The sequence below is a fragment of the Aulonocara stuartgranti genome (genome assembly GCF_965226115.1).
Source record: "Aulonocara stuartgranti genome assembly, chromosome: 18".
Taxonomy (NCBI): domain Eukaryota; kingdom Metazoa; phylum Chordata; class Actinopteri; order Cichliformes; family Cichlidae; genus Aulonocara; species Aulonocara stuartgranti.
In genome coordinates this window covers 18,245,884-18,263,463 of record NC_138954.1, presented here as the reverse complement: position 1 = coordinate 18,263,463, position 17,580 = coordinate 18,245,884, and the positions used below count along the sequence as shown (strand labels likewise).

The window sequence follows — 17,580 nt, the reverse complement described above, 5'->3', positions numbered from 1 at the left end:
CTTTGGGAGGCCTGGTGGTTTGGTGGTTGGAGGGTATCTCAGCAGTGCATAGCCCCGTTTCACCCTGGAGCGGTGCAAAGCTCCTGCCCAATAAAACAGGCTGCATCCCCAGGGCCCCTCCCTCAAGCCTCCAGTCAGGGCTTGTTTTTGCACCATTTATTTAGTGTGACACATCTCCAATTAAACTGTGGAGGCTGCTGCATTCCCCCCATAACTACCTCTTATACCTCCCCATAGACTTTCTGTCACACTGAGAGTGTGGGTATGAGAGAGTGAAAAGGAGAGCTAGTGTGGAGACGGGGGGGGGGGGGGGGGGGAGAGAGAAAGAGAGAGAGATCACATCTTGCCTGCCAGCTATGATCACGATGTCATTTTCTCCTCAGTGGTTAGGAGCCTCCTCTGAAAGGTGCCCTGAATTATAATTATCAAAATATTGAACAAGATAATCATCCTCTTAAATGATGCTGCCACTTCACTATTTGCCATCACAGAACATGCATGGTGTAATGCTCTCCTGCAAGCTTTCTTGATAACTTATTTAGATCTGCACAGCCAAAGACATCTTCTTTTCTTCAATGGAAAAACAGGTGGATTTTTCGAATGTTAAGCTTGTCGAATGTATTTCCAACCCTCAAGCATCCACGAGAGCCTAAAAAGCAAAGCTTTTATAGGAAGCAAGAGTCTCCTTGCCACCTCTTCATCCTCCCACGACGGCCCGAGACACAGTCACAGGAGGAGTGACTTTGTCCGACCCCAATACCGTCTGCAAGAGCGCAGCTGAGGGCAGCAGCTGCCAGGGAGGACTGGTGGGGGAGCGCCCAAAACGCCAGCTCTGCCAAGCAGAGGGGCCAGGGGGAGCCCCAGTGGCAGCTGGGAAGGGTGGGGCAGCCAGCTGTGGAGCAGCAGGGTGGTGGGGTGACTAGGCGACGCCACTAAACCTGAGCAGGGATACACAAATGTTCACACAAGCACATAAAGCAAAAATAAAAACAGGCGCACTGCAAAAAAAAAAAAGTTCTTTCTCGCTTCTTTTCTTAAAGCACTTCTGCTGCACTCATTAATCCAAACACACATTTCATCAGCACTAAGGCATCCCAAGCAGTCCGCAGCGCTCTTAATACCGCACCGCTCTCCCATCACGTGCTTTGGCCACACATCTGGTGTACCATCTGTATCACTCCCCCCAATGTGACAGGTAGTCCCTCTCCCTCTCTGGAGGGAGCAGAAGGGGAAAGAGGGACACGGAAGGTAATTTTGGGTGTAAATGTGGTCTGGACCTCTCTGGATGCATCTGGACAAAGCAGACACGCTGCTGAGCAGGGCAGGGTCATTATCAGTTGGAAACTGACTACCAGATAGCAGATGAAGACAAAACAATTATATCATACTGTCACATTATGACAGCACCAATAGTGCACATCTTGTTTATGCTGTTCAGGATGAATGTTTCTGGTGTCATAAACAGTCTCTTGATAAACTGTCAATATCTATAAATTACACACGGCAAAATATATTAAAGATTCTTCCGATTTATTATAATGTACAGTTATACATTGCCATGACACAAATGTGACCACCACTTAAATGGGGTGCAGAATGAAAAATATTAAAACAACCATATAAACAATACCAGGAGGACACTGAATTCCTCTTTTTATGTCGCTGTACACGTGGGAATCAATAAAATATGCACCATAATACAGATATCAAGCCAGTAATATAAAACTGCACAACCAGTCTTTACTGTGAAATTAAGGAATCGATTTCAGAACATTATTTTCACATCTTATGTTACATATTTGACAGTAACAATCATTTATTCACACACAACACTATTTGAATGGCATCAACTTAGACGTTTATTCAAAGGGGAGGAGGGTTTCCAGCACTGTGAACAAACTAACGTTATCAACTAACAAATGAAGTACTTGCCAGATATATTTGTAATACCGAGTTGGATTCTTTCCCCATCCACTAATTTGCAGTCAATGGACAAGACTGAGGTGCATGTATAGAAAAAGTAAAAAATAAAAACAGGGCTCCAGAGAGCATTTACTCACAATTTTCAGTGGCATCTGCTACATATTACCTCTTCGGGCGCATTTATGAAATAGAGGCCAACAACCATTATTCTGTCAAGTACTGTGGGTTTGGGGGAAAAAAAAAAAAAAAAAAAAAATTACTCACCCACTTTTTTAAGAGAAAAAAAAAAATCTAAAGAACTCACAGAATACACCAGATTTCTGATAAGTATGATGTTCATATTTGTTTACTGATGAATTACTGTGTATGTCAAAAAAAATCCCTGTTCTTATATTTCGGTGTTCGCGCTGCTGATGTTGCAGATTTAATTTAATTGTTCCACAATTAAACAATTAAAGGAAATGTGCTGGATGGGATCTTAAAGAGCATTAAAAAAAACCAAAGAAACAAAAACATTGACACATACACTTGATGAAATTAACAACACAGCTTTAGTACTAGTTTCCAATGTCTTATACAAAGTTAGCTTGATCTAAAAAGCATAAAATATATTTTTACATCATCACATACATCAAGACATGTACCATGGCCTAGCTGGAAGTTCACTTGGTGCACCATTTCATCTTTCCCTGTCCCCCACACAATTACCTACTGCTGGCATTATTGCTTCTGATGATCGGGGAGCTGAAGGATCGAGAAACAATGCACCACGTAGATTCAAACTGTACATTTACATCATGTGTTATCCAAAATTTTGTTAGCCCATTTCACAATCTGCAATGCTAAAGGATAAGGCAGTTCCATTTTTAAGGCATTGCTGCTTTGAGACATACTGGACCAGAGGTGACTCGCTGACTTTGACGTAATGTCAGCAAATATGATAAACATGACTACATCTTATCAGCAAAGATAAAATCCCAAAGAGAGGGGAAACTGTATCTTGTATTTTTGAGCATTGTGTGTTTGTGTCCGAGAGATTAAAACCATCATTAAAGTCTGCTTCGTAACTGACCAGAGGTCAGTGCTTAGAGATCAGAGCAGAGCTGTGTTGGTTGCTGTGATCACTTCTCATTGCTGGTAATTTCCATACTGGCCCTGTGGAGAGAAATGCAACATCCTCGTGATACTGACCTTTTCAAAACAAACAAACAAACAAAAATAAATAAAAAAATAAAAAAAAAAATCAGAAGTTTATGTTCACAAATCTCAATAAGGTGCAGACAAAAATCTGTGGTTTCAACCATATCATACTGCAAACCGTGATTTATGCCTGCACTGACTGGTTTTGACCAGCAGATGGCAGCATAACCTCACAACCTGTGAGCTCTAAATTCGAACTTTTTACCTCAGGTTTCAGCAGCAGCATGGCTGAGGACGATAATCCTTATTAAACAGTGGACACTAATTTTCAAGTGAGACAAATTCAGTGGAAGAACAGCAGTATTCTCTTTATTCCTACACAGGGGTCGAAGTATGTGTTTGACTTTAATGGAAAATGCAATGGAAGCAAATTTGGAAACAATGATTTGAAAGATAAAATTTAAATCCAACAAACACACTGGTTATGAAGACCAGTGTCATACATTGTAGAGATTAAGGACAGTCAGAGAATGTGAGCTCCTGTCTGTCTTATTACAATCTAAGAATGCTGTGTTTCTGGACCTCATATCTTTACAATTCGACCCCTGGTTAATAAAAAAAAGAAAAAAAAATAGAAAAGGAAAAATTTAAGAAAAAGAAAAGATGGGTAAAGAAAGACAGACGAGAGACAGAAGAAACAAAACAAATGCAAATTAAGGCTAGGTGGTCAAGCGTCTAGATTGGACGTTGAGGTCTTCACAGCAACCATTACCTTTGCTTCTTACAGAGCTAGTCAGGGGTTCAAATCCCTGGGTCTTTATTTCCTCATGTGCCCCTGAATATTCAAAGATAAAGATATCAAAGTGTAGCTGTGGTCCCCACATAAGACCACAGGAAATACAGGGCAACAAACAGATCTTCCTTTAAACACTAGAGCAGTCTGCATCAAGTTTAAGGAAGAATCTTCTTTAAAGCCCTCATATTTCACTGGAATGGCATACCACATTAGCCAGAACACAACAATATTAACATAGAAAACCCTTTTAGGAAGAACACATTTAACCACCGAATATGATGACAGCATGCATAACGTACTACTGCTTAATTTTTACCATCGTACTTCACTTACATTAATTACTGGTCTAACTGAGAGTTATATATAACATACAACTTAGCATGGCAATAAACACAGTAAGAGAAAGCCTAAGTGCAATGTACAGACAAGCCTCTGTCACTGTCCATTGTTGGCGTTATACTCACCTGGTCATAACCATAAGGGCGCTGCTGTTGGCCCTGTGGGGGACCGGGTTGTGGAGGGCGATAGCCCCCATACTGCTGTCCCTGCCCTTGAGGATAGTTAGGATACTGTCCTGGGGCACTTTGGGAGGGACCTACAAACAAACACATTAATAAATGGAGAACTTTTTATGCTTGTCAGCCTTGAGTGAACCCAAAACTCTTTGATTGCTGGGCACTGTTAACAGAGAAATGAAATGCTTCCACACAGTGTAGTTTATTATGAACACAGTTTATTAAAAAGAAGAAGAAAGGATATGGAACAAAAAAAAAAAACTAATTTAGGTTGAAGCACTGAAGCATGCAGTGCAGGAAAATTCTATAAAAACTGACTGTCAACCAGTGTTACTGAAGTGTTAAGGTGCAGCATCAAAAACAGGTTTATACTTGAAGTCCTAATCCGGCTCTGATTCTGCCAAACTCATTTCCATTTTTCTTATGCTTTGGACTTGTTATTCTGAAAACTTTGGGAAATACCTGTTAGTTTACATTAACTAGTGGGCTGCAATAAAAAAAAAAGTGATGGATGACAAAAAGAATAGCGGATCTGTCAGACCCATTTGTTACGGCTGCCTCCACCACGCCTGACTCAGTAATGAATGAGAGCGAGTGAGTCAGGCTGGAGACAGGCAGTGGTTCCCTAATGCAAGGAGACATCAAAGAGATTCTGTTGGTCTTCATTAGAGGAGCAAGCATCATTTAAAAAAAAAAAAAAAAAACCCAGAAAGACAGGAAAAAAAGCAGGGGGGAAAAAAAAGGTTGTGTATATATTATATTATTATGTTATATATGCTCCTGTACAGATGTTGTGAAGGACTGGGCAAAGTCTGACTGGAGTTGAAGTCAAATGAGGCCCACGCAACATCATTAGGCGCTCATAATGCCTTATGCTGTTGAGCATAACCTTGTGGGGGCCTGAGAGAGCAGGCATGTGTATGTGCCAGATGGATCTCACCTCACAACCTCTGCGTCTCCAGTAGCTCATTACTTGCATGAGCTCTGGCTCAGACAGAGGGTGAGTGATGGAAAGTTGCAGAGAAAAATGGGATGAGGAAAGAAAAGCCTAAAAGCTGCAAGAGCTACACTGAAAGTGCAAGGAAAACATTTTTTGACAAATTTATTTCCAGGTATTGTTGTAAAACATGAATGTTTCTACTTTCAATTATTTTTCAGACAGTTTCTATTATCATGTATAATTTGCTAACATGATATTACACAGCACTACTAAAATTAAGTAACTGTAATCATTAAGAACGGTTGTGTCGTTCAACTCTCTGCTCAAAATGATATCTTGATATGCACAAAGCTTAGTTACATCAAGCAACAGTGTATAAAGGAACAATGTTTTTTCAACGGCTATAAGGCACCCAAAGAGGGCTTATAGCGCCTCCTACAGGGGAAATAAAATTTTTGCCGTAACTCACCATATCCCTGTTGTTGGGGTGGATAGCCCTGTTGACCTGGGTACTGCTGCTGAGGAGGATATCCCTGTTGCTGAGGTGGGCCTTGCTGGTATGCCTCCTGCTGCTGGCCATATTGAGCATTACCTTTGAGGGGGAAGGGGGCAGCAGCGAATGTGAGCAACATGTTATTGACTACAGCACAAAAGCAAGGAAGACTGTGAATAAAATATCTTACTATCCAATGAAGAGATGAATTTGATTTGTAAGAGTATGATATGTGCCAGTGCTCTTATAGAGGAAATAAAACTCAGACACTACTGCTACACTACGGCTGTAGTAGGGAGTGTCAGGGTCAGAAGTCAGTGTCCAGCCACCATATCAGATTTGTGTGAAGTATGAAGTCTAACATCAGTTTTGTATGAATAAGTACGAATATAAAAATAAAGTACAAGTTTACATATTAATAATTTCTTCTAAGATAGGAAAAAGAGGTAACAGGTCATTATTGTGAATTTCAAACATACACAATCATATTTAATAGCAGCACATTTTTAACATACATATTTTTCCTCATTTTTGCCATTAAAACGACTAAAAAGAAAAACAAACAAACAAAAAGAAAAATCCCAAAGCAAATCACTTGTGTTTGAAAGGTCAAAAGAGAAACAGTGTAGAAAGAGGGAAAATCAAAACAAAAGGAGAAAAAAAAAAGGTAAATGTTAATTGAAGAAAAAAAAGAAAAGAAAAAAAAGCTACATTTTAGTAGGTAATCTTAAAAGTGTGTTTGCTTATGCAATTAATACTATCCCTAAATACACCAACAACAAGAAAATCTACTGCACATGAGCCGTTATATTTTGACAAGAATGCAAAGGTGCCATACTTAAAAAAAAAAAAAACATTTGAAGACTTCAGTGTCGCTACTGCGGCTCTTAAACAAACCCCACAGTTTTTGATTTCAAATGTCAGTCTGCTTTACGTGAAGTGGACAGAGGCACACCTACAAGTGCTTATAAATATGAATAAGGTGGCTGTGGTTCAGGAGGTAAATCGCAAAGTTGGCAGTTCGATCCTCTAATCTACATGTTGAAGTATCCTTGGGCAACATAGTGATTCATAAGTTTCCCCCATAGCATCTATTGTAATGCGAGTATGTGAATGGGTAAATGAGGAAAACTCTTGAGTGCTCAAATAGAAAATATATATAAACACATATGTACTTATCAGCTACTGCACCAAAAAAGTGCAGTAGCATGATATCAGGCTACTTCTGCACAACTTTACCGTAACGCCTCAAATAAGACTGTCCCTGACTTTTCTTTCACCCCAACTCGAAGAGACCCGTTCACGAATAAGCGGAGTCAGCATTACAAGAACTGTATGACTGCTTAGATCCTGATTTATCAATGGACAGCAGCACCTTTGTTTTTTACTTTGATTTCCCCAGAAAATAATGAAGAAACTGAAGTGTTTGCTTTGTCACAGTCTCTTTGCATCATTTGTGTTTTAACACAAGTCCTGGGTTCATTTGTTGAGGTTTTTGTTTTTCCTTGTTTCCAAGCGGCTGGAAGGTTCTCCTACCTTCTGATGCTCCCTGTCCTGCGTGACTGTACTGGTCCCCATAGTAGTCTTCCTGCCCTGGATACTGCTGAGGGGGTCCTACATACACATACACACAACATACACACAAGTAGATTCAAGGTGTTGTTGGATTGGTTGTGTGAGGGGAAGAGTAAAGAGGATGGATTCCTTGCCACTAGTTCCTAGTAGAAAGCTTTCTTTTGGTCACTTGACTAATTTTTATAGAGGCGGGAGGCTCTAGGTTACATCTTTAGTCGCCAACATCTCTGTGAGCAACAGTGGAGGAAATAAGAGGGAACTGGGAGGAATGAGAGTAAGAAATACAGGAGGGTGGGTTAGGGAGAGGAAAGACCAACACTCACAACTCGCACACATAAGAAACACACTCCGAAAGAATATACCTTGCTGTGGGGGTCTGTAGGGCGGCATTGGCCTTTGCCCCATGACATGATTCCCCTGGTTGACTTGGCCAATCATGCCCATTGGGTTCTGTTGTCCTTGGTAGTGCTGTCCACCACCACCAGGAGGCATGTTATATTGCTGTGAGGGAGGCTGCTGGTGCATCATTGGACCTGAAGTAAACAAAAAAATAAAAAATAAAAATGAGCTGTCAGAGAAATGACAAGGCACTGCAAAACCATTTTCAACATGTTAAAGACTTTTCTTTTGTGAATGTATTTTTAGACCTATTTCACGTCCACGATGACTAAAAAGAAAAGAAGGGCGATTTTATACAATAATGCAATTGGAAATTAATGCAATTGAGTAGAAGATAACAAGTTTTCTGCTTTACCTTGATTGGGCTGCATGTTCATGTTTGGACGAGGCCCATAGTTTCCCATGGGTTGGCCTTGGGTCATATTCATTTGGCTCTGAGATGGCATGCCCTGGGAGGAAGGGACAGCGTGATTGTAGCCACCCATGGAGCCGTGGCTGCTGGGGGGCATATTCATAGAGCCACTGGGCATGTTCGGGGGCTGGTTGGGGCCTGGACCAGGACCTTGCATGGGCATGTGATTAGGTCCTGAAAAATAAGAAGAAGATCTCCATGATGCTTTGAAAGGTAACAGAAAAATATATATATATTCTGAGACTTCCAGTAGAATTGTAAGTTACTATTGATGCTATTTACATCCAGATGACTTTTCTAATAATTTCATCACAGAGTTGACAATCATAGTTTTCTTGTCTCTATATTTTTCCCTTGTCGATAACAACAAGAACGAGCAGTCATCTTGAAGGATTCATTCCAGCCTGCCAAATTTAAGTCTCTTGCAGCTTTGAATAACCAAACAAACTGGATAACAGTAGCAAGGATCAGTTGATCCTGGATCACACAGTTAATACTGGATCTTCTAAGCAATGTATGAAACACGGGGTCCAGATATCACAATTCGAAGGAGAACAATAATAGAGTGTTTTCTATGTTGTGTGACTACTCCATTTCTGCACATAGTGCTGAACGATCAGGTCAGGGGATTGTTCGCTGTTGCATTTTCTCGTATCTAGCACACAACAAGAAATACTCCACTTATAGTTTGCTGCCCGAGTGTGCAGGAGGCAAAGGCACATGATGCCCACACACTTGCTGTGAATAGCAAAGGACAAATACCTAAATTTTCAAATGGCTACAACAGGACATTACCCAGATTTTGTGCTACGCAGCTGGCAGGTTAAAGACTGTTTAATGTCTGATCCAACTGTGTATGATGTTACCTTTGTTATGTAACAATAAGAACTGCATGATGGGAAACATGGGAAACACAATGTGTACTACCAGGGCTTGTCAAATATCTTTCATTTTTCCTCAGTTAATTACCATGTGGTGCAGACGTCAGCACATTTTGTTTTATAAAATTGTTAATTCAGTTCTTCTTAAAAAAAAAAAAAAAAAGAAGAGAAAAGAAAGAAAAGAAAATGCTCCCTCCCAAAAAAAACAAAACAATCAATAACAGGAGAAAGACAATGATGCATGCATGAACTATGCTACTTCAGCAGAGAAGGATAACCACAATCAGATGGAGAATCAAGCCCAAGACCACCACAGCTGGCAAATGGGTGACATCATCCTTCAGCATGTTTGCCTATAATACCTTAGAGCGACCTCCCTCACAGTTCTGTGGTGTTGCTAGGCAACCCAAGTGAGACAGGAACTGAGGGAAAAGGAGAAAGAGAAAAGAAAGACAAGGCAGGGGGGGGGGGACACATACCAGGCATCTGTCCATTCATCTGGTTCTGCATATGTGGGGCTGGAGGGCCGCCGCTGACCATACCCTCAGAGGGCATGTTGTGACCGTGAGGAGGCTGAGGAGGGGGGCCACTTTGGTTCATGCCACCAGGACCCATGGGCATATTTTGAGTGGGCGGCTGTAGGTGCACAACACAGACAAAAAAATAAATCCACATGACCTCTCTGAAAACAGATCTCAACCTGAGCCACTCGAGATAAAAACTCCTGAAAAAAATATGATAACTCTGATACAGAGATTGCGGCATTCATGTAGAACACTAATGTAAGGAGAATAAAATCTATTAATATACACTGAAAGGAAAAAAGTTTTTCAATAAAAGGAACAGCTAGAAACCTTCAATGATTAAAAAATGCATAGATAGACAAAGTTGCAACAAACTGAACAAAACTGGCTTAAAAAACTAGCCTGAACTAAGACTGTTATGCATGCAGCAGTTTAAACGGTTTATGGCTTAAAAGCAGCAATTAAAACCGTTCTCTAGTCTGCATTTCTTTCAAACAGCTGGTCCTAATCTCAGCTGTTTGAGTCATTGACAACCCCTCCAGAAACATGCTCACCATGCAGCATATTAAGAAAATGAATGTGCCCACACTCATCATCTGAGTTTAAGGTATGTAAGCAACATTTACTCATAAGAATACACTCACTCCTTTACTATATGATTGTCAGCAAATCAGTGACTTCAATCACTTTTGTAACCACTGTGCTTCTTCGCAACTACGGATGGGAATGCAAGAATAGTTCCAGTTGAAAATCGATAACAGATTTTAATGGAATTAATCAAGTCTAATAAAATTCTATGCCTCCAAGCTTATCAATTCTTCTTATTCGATGCCGACAACTGTTTTGCGTAGATGAGCACGCCAAATAAACTGCAAATAAAAGCCTTTTTTGGGCCATTTCTACACTGTGTTCAGACACATTGTACACAGTGTTGCTTGTTGATGCTGGGAACCTTAGGGCTGAGTAATTGATCAAGTTTTAATATGAATTAAGTTTTGGCTTCCAAAGGTAATCGAGATATAATGATGACTCTTTATCCCCATTTGCCTGCATCCACTGTGACTGGCAGTTGCTCTTGTGAGATGGGCTTTCTCGGGCTAACTTCAACCATTTTTTCCCCCTCTCTCCATGTACCTATTTACATCTTTTATTGGAATTCGGTTATATTTAAAGGTCAAGGAAAGCACACCTTTATTTGAGGTTTAATAAATGTTCTAGTTGATAAACACTCCTTTGAGTTAATCAAGATTACATTTAATGACTTGAAAAAAATAAATTGTGCTTTTAGTTTTTGACATATTTGACTCTTGTAGCCTACTTGTTATTCAAATGGGTAATTGTTACAAAATGATTAAGAGCATGGATAATCCAACTATAAGCAGACTCAATAATTACACTACTACTACCAATAAAAACAATATCAATATTAAACACTACTAACAAGTGCCTGAGAGCTTAACCAAACTGAGAAATGAATAGATTTTCTCAGCAAAGGATTCAATTTGTTCACCCAAAATATTTATTCTACTTAATGAAGCCTTGCGAATGAGCACTACTGGCAATAAATCCTTAAATGGCAGCTACAACAGCTCAACAGATAGCACTCATACATAAAGAAATACTGCAGTCTGTTTGTACTGAACATCCATAACAATGAGGGTTTTCAAAAGACTTATTTTAATTTTGCTGACAGGGAAAAAAAAAAACATGACTTTGTTCAAAATTCTTAATCTCATTAAAAAAATGTTTCTTTAACATTGATTTATCTAAAACACCCAAGTGACCTGAATTGGGTATGATCGAAGAAGACAGGTACAGAGAAGACAGTCAGACATTTCAGTCATTCACAACAACCACTAAGAATTCATACTCACAGCAGGGAGGAGAGACTGCATGTTCTGATTGGAGTCTGCTATCGTCGCCAAGTACACTAAATTTCTGTGCAGCATCTGTTGATACCTGGGCAAGTGAACAGTGCAGTGTTTGAGTGAATGGGAACTTGAAATAAATATAACGTGAAATAAAAAAAATAAAAAAACTTAATAACTCAAATAACTTACTGTGAACACTCAGCCGTTTTGCCTTTACTCTGGAAATCCATTATGCACTGGATCAGCTGGTTGTTTTCATCAAGTAACTGCAATGGTAAATTCAGATATTTCTATTACGTGTGTTACTCAATATAACTTCCCAAAATATTCATAATAAAGCAGACGAACTTGGTCATTTGGCGTGACAATTAATTTACTTGCCGAATGTTATTCTGTCTTAATTTTGAGACAGTGAAGGGTCGTGTTTTGTAAAATGTGAGTGTGCGTTTCTAGCCAACAAAAGACGCGTCTTGCTAGCTAGCTGTGCTTTGCTAACAAAACCACAGGCCTCCATTAACCTAAAACACAATTATACGTTAGTCCGATAAATCCACCCAAGACTCGTACTCCACACGTGGAGTGCCGTTTCCAGGGAGGTTCATATTCACCGCGCTCTGACCCTGTAACATTGTTCCTGAGCTGCTCACAGTTGGACTTGGATGGGCACTGCTACATTGATTATCTCAACGGCTAGCCGCGTTTGATGCCACAGCCTCCATTCTGCGACGCGCTAAAATAGATGAATTACCTTTTGTATTCCAGCGGGTGTTATATCACCCTTCCCACGCTGTCTGTGAGGTGCAAATGCCACCGACATGGTGATACTATAGAATATTAACGTAAGCTACAGCATAAAAGTTAAAAGTAGCTAACACACTGAACAAATCGGTAGAACTCAGATCAAGCAGTTGAGAATACGATGCAATTTCGTAATGCGGTGGTCCGTTTTGGGGGACGAAGTAGCACATTTTAACTCATAGTTACTGATTTCTGCTTGTTCTGACCATACATGAGTAATTGATGTAAAACTTAAGATCAGATAAATCATAATATATAAGAAAATTTATTTAAATAGCTAAAATCACACACATTTTGGCTTAATTAAATTACAATTTCACCTATTTTTCATATAATGGAACAGTCTAGAGCTAGACCATAAGACCATATAAAATAAACTGCCAGAAAAAGGGGGAAAGCGGAGCGTTTAGTGTATATATCTAATTAAAAATAACATTGCATATATTTTGGTAGTAATAACTAATATCAGTCCTGGGATTTATGTACTCTTATTCACTCTTATAGCATCCGTATTCAAAGGAGGAACCTCTCTCAATATATAAAGTAAATGAAACTTGATATTAAAATACCGTATATGCTCGTAGTGTAATATTCTACTTTTTACGATTTCTGTTTTTCGGAGAACCAATAAAATTATACAGAGTATTATGTTTTAATCACAAGTTCCCTCTGGGTGGACTCCACTTTTGGTATCGTCTCAGTTCACAGGTCATGCGCAGGCGCCCTTTTCAACACACGGAGTGAATCGCTTGTTGCTAACAAGCTGAATCATTTGGTAGCCTTTTCTCCAGTTTATTGCTATAATACGCGTCTTGCGGTGCAATGGCGGCAAGATATGACAGAGCTATTACTGTCTTTTCTCCCGATGGTCATCTGTTTCAAGTGGAGTATGCACAGGAAGCTGTAAAGAAAGGTTCTACAGCGGTAAGTCTTTAAATGAAACTAATGCTAAAGCTAACGATAGCAACATGGGTGACGCTAGATTAGCCGATCAACGCGCGGCTAGCGGTTTCCTTTATGTGTTTAGCAGTTTTCTTTCTTAACACCTTCTGTTATGGACAAAGGCTTTGTTGCAATTTTACGAGCTTGTTGGCGTGCTAATGTGTAATACATATTTTTAATGCCGGAAATGGCAAACAAAAAGCAGTCAGCGTTAGCTAGCATTTTGTCGCTGTGTCACTCTTCACTTAACTTTCATTTTCGTTGTGTTGGTACTAACTGACAGGAGTTTGCAAGTACCCATGATTGATTATTACCTGGTCTGGAAAGTTGAATTTTACTCAGCATATTATATCTCCCTCTAAATCACCGAAAAGCCACTGTAGTAGCCTCATAACTAATGGTAGTTATGTTAAGGTTTAGTGACAAAGGTTATAAACTCACAAAGCTACTAAGTCGCAGCTCCCCTGGTTACAGGTAACATCTGTCATAATAGTGGCTTAGAAAGGACACTGAGAAACGATGAAGGCTAAACCAAACGGTTTATATTTATTATATGAAAATAAATGCAAAAAAAAAAAAAAAATTCTAACTTTAGAGTGTTTGGGAGTAATCTTAAATAAGTCCTAATCAGGGTTGTTGAGTAAATTTGGCTATGATAACTGATTACTTTGTAGAGGGCTCCTTTTTGGACAGGTGGACCACAGAAAAAACCTCACATAAAAATAAAAAAACCAAACACCTGTGACCTGAGCAGAGTTTTTAATTGGGTTTTACTGAGGTTGTAACTAGGGCTGCCACGATTTGTCGACTAGTCACGATTACGTCGACTATCAAAATCGTCGACGACTGATTTAATAGTCGACGCGTCGTTTGAAGCTTTGTAAGATCACAAAAGACGCAGGAATAAGTGGCAGGATTTAAGAGTGTAATAACGGACTGAAACAGAAGATGGCAGCATTGCATGGACAAGGATGTCAGCTACCGCTAAACCCCGAAGAAGAAGAAGAAGGAGCAGCTGTGTCCCAGAATTCATAGCGCGGCCCAGCGCAGTTTCCAACAATGGCGGCAGCTAGTTAGTTTTAATGTTACTCTTATTATTCTTTCTGGGTCACAAAATAAACGTTTAACATATTTTCAGGCGAGAATGTAGCTGTGTAAACCTCAAATATCTGCTCAGTTTATCAGGACACCACATATTTTCAAAAGCGCTCCGACGTTTTCGGAGACATCTGTTACCCACTAGCTCGTTAGCGAGCCGGGGGCTAGGCTCACTAGCGCCATGAGAACACCGGACTCCCCGCAAATCGTTTTCAAACCCACCGCTGTCTTTCGCTACTCAGGTTAAATATATATGAGTCACTTAGATAACTTAAAATGTTATTGTTTGGCTTTTTTTTTGTATTTTATTTGTTCCTGAGTAAATCAGTTTGTCTGAGATTAAAGTTATAGTTTTTACACAGCTGAATAAACTTCAAGCAGACAACTGATTATCAGAAGTGTGAGATGCTCCAGAATATACTCCAGTGTCCTGTTATATTTTAGATAGCAAGGAGTTTATTAAACTTCACCGAAACAATCTGCAAATTTCATTAAAATTTAATAAACTATCATCTTGTCTTTATTTTTAGTTAGCACAGACCTTAAACACTTAAAGCTGTAAGCTAATGATAGTTATATAAGAGCAGATGCTGCTGGTGCAATAAGCTGTAGTTTTACGTCCAATGGATGATGATCTGATTAGTCGACTAATCGCAAAAATAATCGGTGACTAGTCGACTATCAAAATAATCGTTTGGCAGCCCTAGTTGTAACTGAAAAATGTCATCACTCTCTTCTAATTCCTCTTTTGGCTGCTCCCTTTAGGGGTCAACACAGCAGATCATCTGCCTTTGTCTCACCCTATCCCAAGAATCCTCTTCTGTCATGCCAACCCTCTGCATGTCCACCTTCATTACATTTATGTATCTTCTTTTTGCTCTTCCTCATTTGCTCCTGCCTGGCAGCTCCATAGTCAGCTCCCTTGTTCACTGTATTCACTATCTCTCCTCAACCTCAACCTGAGCTGTCCCTCTGATATACTTTGCATTGTGTACTTACTTTCTTTAGTCAACTTATTGGGGAATTTTTCATTTACACCTGGACACATAAACTTATTTGGAGCCTTGCAGCTTAAAACTCTGCCAAATCAAACATGCAGAGGTATCCGCTTTGTAGATTTATTTGGGAATCTGAATATTTGCTGTATACTATTTACTCACGTCAACTGCTAGCCTGTGGGAGAAAATTAATATTAATGTTTTCTTTTTTTATATATGCAGGTGGGAATCAGAGGTAAAGACATTGTTGTCCTTGGTGTGGAGAAGAAATCTGTTGCAAAGTTACAGGAGGAAAGGACTGTCCGCAAGATATGCGCACTGGATGAGCACGTCTGCATGGCATTTGCAGGTATCCCAGATAATACTTTTCTTTCCATAACTGAATAATGTGTTCATTATTTAACATGGCATAGTAGAAGACAGCTGTGTCATGTGTTAGTACTTGGCTTTTATATTTTTGTTTTAGCTTTGTAATGTGTTAAATGGCCTCATTCATTGTTTTATAGGTTTGACCGCAGATGCTCGTATTGTGATAAACAGAGCTCGTGTTGAGTGCCAGAGCCACAGGCTAACAGTTGAGGACCCAGTCACAGTGGAATACATCACACGCTACATAGCTACACTGAAACAGGTATGGAAGCATCTGAGCAGTCGTTTACTGTTAACACCTTCAAAAAGGCATGTGTTAGCTATTCCTTTCAGTAGGCATTTGTGCACTGCACCATGGTTGCTAGCCGTTTCATTTTCAGTACAGAGTCATGAATAACCTGTCAAATTTTTTTTTAATTTTTATTTTTTTAAATGTATTTGTAGCGCTATACTCAAAGCAATGGTCGCAGGCCGTTTGGCATCTCTGCATTAATTGTTGGCTTTGACTACGATGGAACTCCCAGGCTGTATCAGACGGACCCGTCAGGAACGTACCATGCCTGGAAGGTCAGTAGGATTTCTGTGTCCAAAAGGTTTCTTGTACAAGTATGAAAATGACTTTTAAAAAATGTATTTTTGAAAAACAACAAAACAGGCAAATGCAATCGGCCGTAGCGCAAAAACTGTGAGAGAGTTCTTGGAGAAGAATTACACAGAAGAAGCCATTGCTGGGGACAATGAGGCAATCAAGTTGGCCATCAAAGCTTTGCTTGAGGTAAGGTTACGATTAGTTTCTGCATTTCCATATATGTTGAACTCAGTGTATTTACATCTTCTATGATGTGAAATTAAACAGTCGTGGTTTCATCAAAGAGCACAAACTGCTGCCAAATAAACTATAACTTCTATATAGCTTTCCAATGGTGGGTGGGTGGGTGGGTGTGTGTGTGTGTGTGTGTGTGTGTGTGTGTGGGGGGGGGGGGGGTCTTAGCAGGCGTAGTAAATGTGTCCTGAATTGGTCACAGTATTCACTTTATTTTTTGTTTGCTGGTCACAGGTTGTCCAGTCAGGAGGGAAAAATATTGAACTTGCTGTTATCAGACGAAATCAGCCACTGAAGGTAATTAACAAGGCAAATGTTACTTTATTTTTTCTACTAGTTCACTAAAGTGCTAATGGGTTTGCATTTTGTTCTTTGCAGATTTTGGAATCCAAGGAAATTGAGACCCTGGTGGCTGAGATTGAAAAGGAAAAAGAAGAAGAAGCAGAGAAGAAAAAGCAGAAAAAATCCACATAAAGCAGTTGTATAAAATCTTGTCCTTATTGCACTTGGATGATGATGATGATATCATACTTAAGTTCCAAATATTAGCAGGTTTCAGAAGGTTTATTCATTTATTTCATTGTAAAGAACTGACTCATAACTTGTGATTTTCACTTATTGTGTAGATGCTATACCAGTTGTAAAGACCTTCAGAATTATACATCCAACTGTTGAGCTGACTATTGCGAAAACACACAGTCGTAGATCTCAGGTTAGGGTTCAGATCTTAAACTATGGTCACATTTTTTTTTATCATTCAGTAAGCAATTCTAATAACTCCCCGGTGTTAAAATAAACTGTATGTGATACTCAGAACCTTAATGAAACAAAATACTCAATAAAAGCAGAGTTGTTTGTATGATTTATTATAAAAGTTGTTTCACTCCATTATACCAGCTTGCTCTACGAAATACAGCCATTGTATAAAAATGACTGAAATTATTAGTAGTGACACTCCTAGTAACAAAGACTGGTTTCTTCAAGATGAGGCTTGGAAAAAGAGCACAAGATTTCCTCACTCTCTTTATTGATTATTCTACTGCAACGCAAGTAGTGTGATAAAGATAACTACAGTTTAAAAAC

The 17,580-nt window shown here is 39.5% G+C and overlaps 2 protein-coding genes across 4 annotated transcripts; one reads left to right on the top strand and one right to left on the bottom strand.

Annotated features, from left to right (window-relative positions):
- Window positions 1-1,513: 1,513 nt before the first annotated feature.
- Window positions 1,514-12,403, bottom strand: ss18 (SS18 subunit of BAF chromatin remodeling complex). Of its 3 annotated transcripts, XM_082512378.1 has the most exons (11): window positions 12,218-12,403; window positions 11,659-11,735; window positions 11,473-11,557; window positions 9,554-9,710; window positions 8,137-8,367; window positions 7,745-7,915; window positions 7,344-7,421; window positions 5,784-5,906; window positions 4,324-4,454; window positions 3,836-3,898; window positions 1,514-3,078 (listed from the first exon to the last, which is right to left on the bottom strand). In XM_082512378.1, the coding sequence occupies exons 1-10, from the start codon at window positions 12,284-12,286 to the stop codon at window positions 3,881-3,883; spliced, it is 1,140 nt and encodes a 379-aa protein (XP_082368504.1). In that variant the 5' UTR covers window positions 12,287-12,403; the 3' UTR covers window positions 1,514-3,078; window positions 3,836-3,880. The 3 variants fall into 3 exon arrangements, with proteins under 3 accessions (XP_082368504.1, XP_082368503.1, XP_082368505.1); XM_082512377.1 differs by lacking the exon at window positions 3,836-3,898; XM_082512379.1 differs by lacking the exons at window positions 3,836-3,898; window positions 7,344-7,421.
- A 558-nt stretch (window positions 12,404-12,961) lies between these two features.
- Window positions 12,962-17,356, top strand: psma8 (proteasome 20S subunit alpha 8). The gene is made up of 7 exons (XM_082512380.1): window positions 12,962-13,191; window positions 15,528-15,654; window positions 15,812-15,936; window positions 16,119-16,241; window positions 16,330-16,449; window positions 16,732-16,794; window positions 16,876-17,356. Exons 1-7 carry the CDS (start codon window positions 13,090-13,092, stop codon window positions 16,969-16,971), a joined length of 756 nt encoding a protein of 251 aa, XP_082368506.1. The 5' UTR covers window positions 12,962-13,089; the 3' UTR covers window positions 16,972-17,356.
- The last annotated feature ends 224 nt before the right edge of the window (window positions 17,357-17,580 follow it).

Bases quoted from the DNA above. Each gene is read 5' to 3' on its own strand.
- ss18 (XM_082512377.1), bottom strand. From the start codon at position 12,286: ATGTCGGTGGCATTTGCACCTCACAGACAGCGTGGGAAGGGTGATATA. The intron at 11,558-11,658 runs GTAAGTTATTTG...TCACTTGCCCAG, and splicing joins AAAACGGCTGAGTGTTCACA to GTATCAACAGATGCTGCACA. The intron at 8,368-9,553 runs GTATGTGTCCCC...CTTATTTTTCAG, and splicing joins GATGAATGGACAGATGCCTG to GACCTAATCACATGCCCATG.
- psma8 (XM_082512380.1), top strand. From the start codon at position 13,090: ATGGCGGCAAGATATGACAGAGCTATTACTGTCTTTTCTCCCGATGGT. The intron at 13,192-15,527 runs GTAAGTCTTTAA...TTATATATGCAG, and splicing joins TAAAGAAAGGTTCTACAGCG to GTGGGAATCAGAGGTAAAGA. The intron at 16,795-16,875 runs GTAATTAACAAG...TGTTCTTTGCAG, and splicing joins GACGAAATCAGCCACTGAAG to ATTTTGGAATCCAAGGAAAT.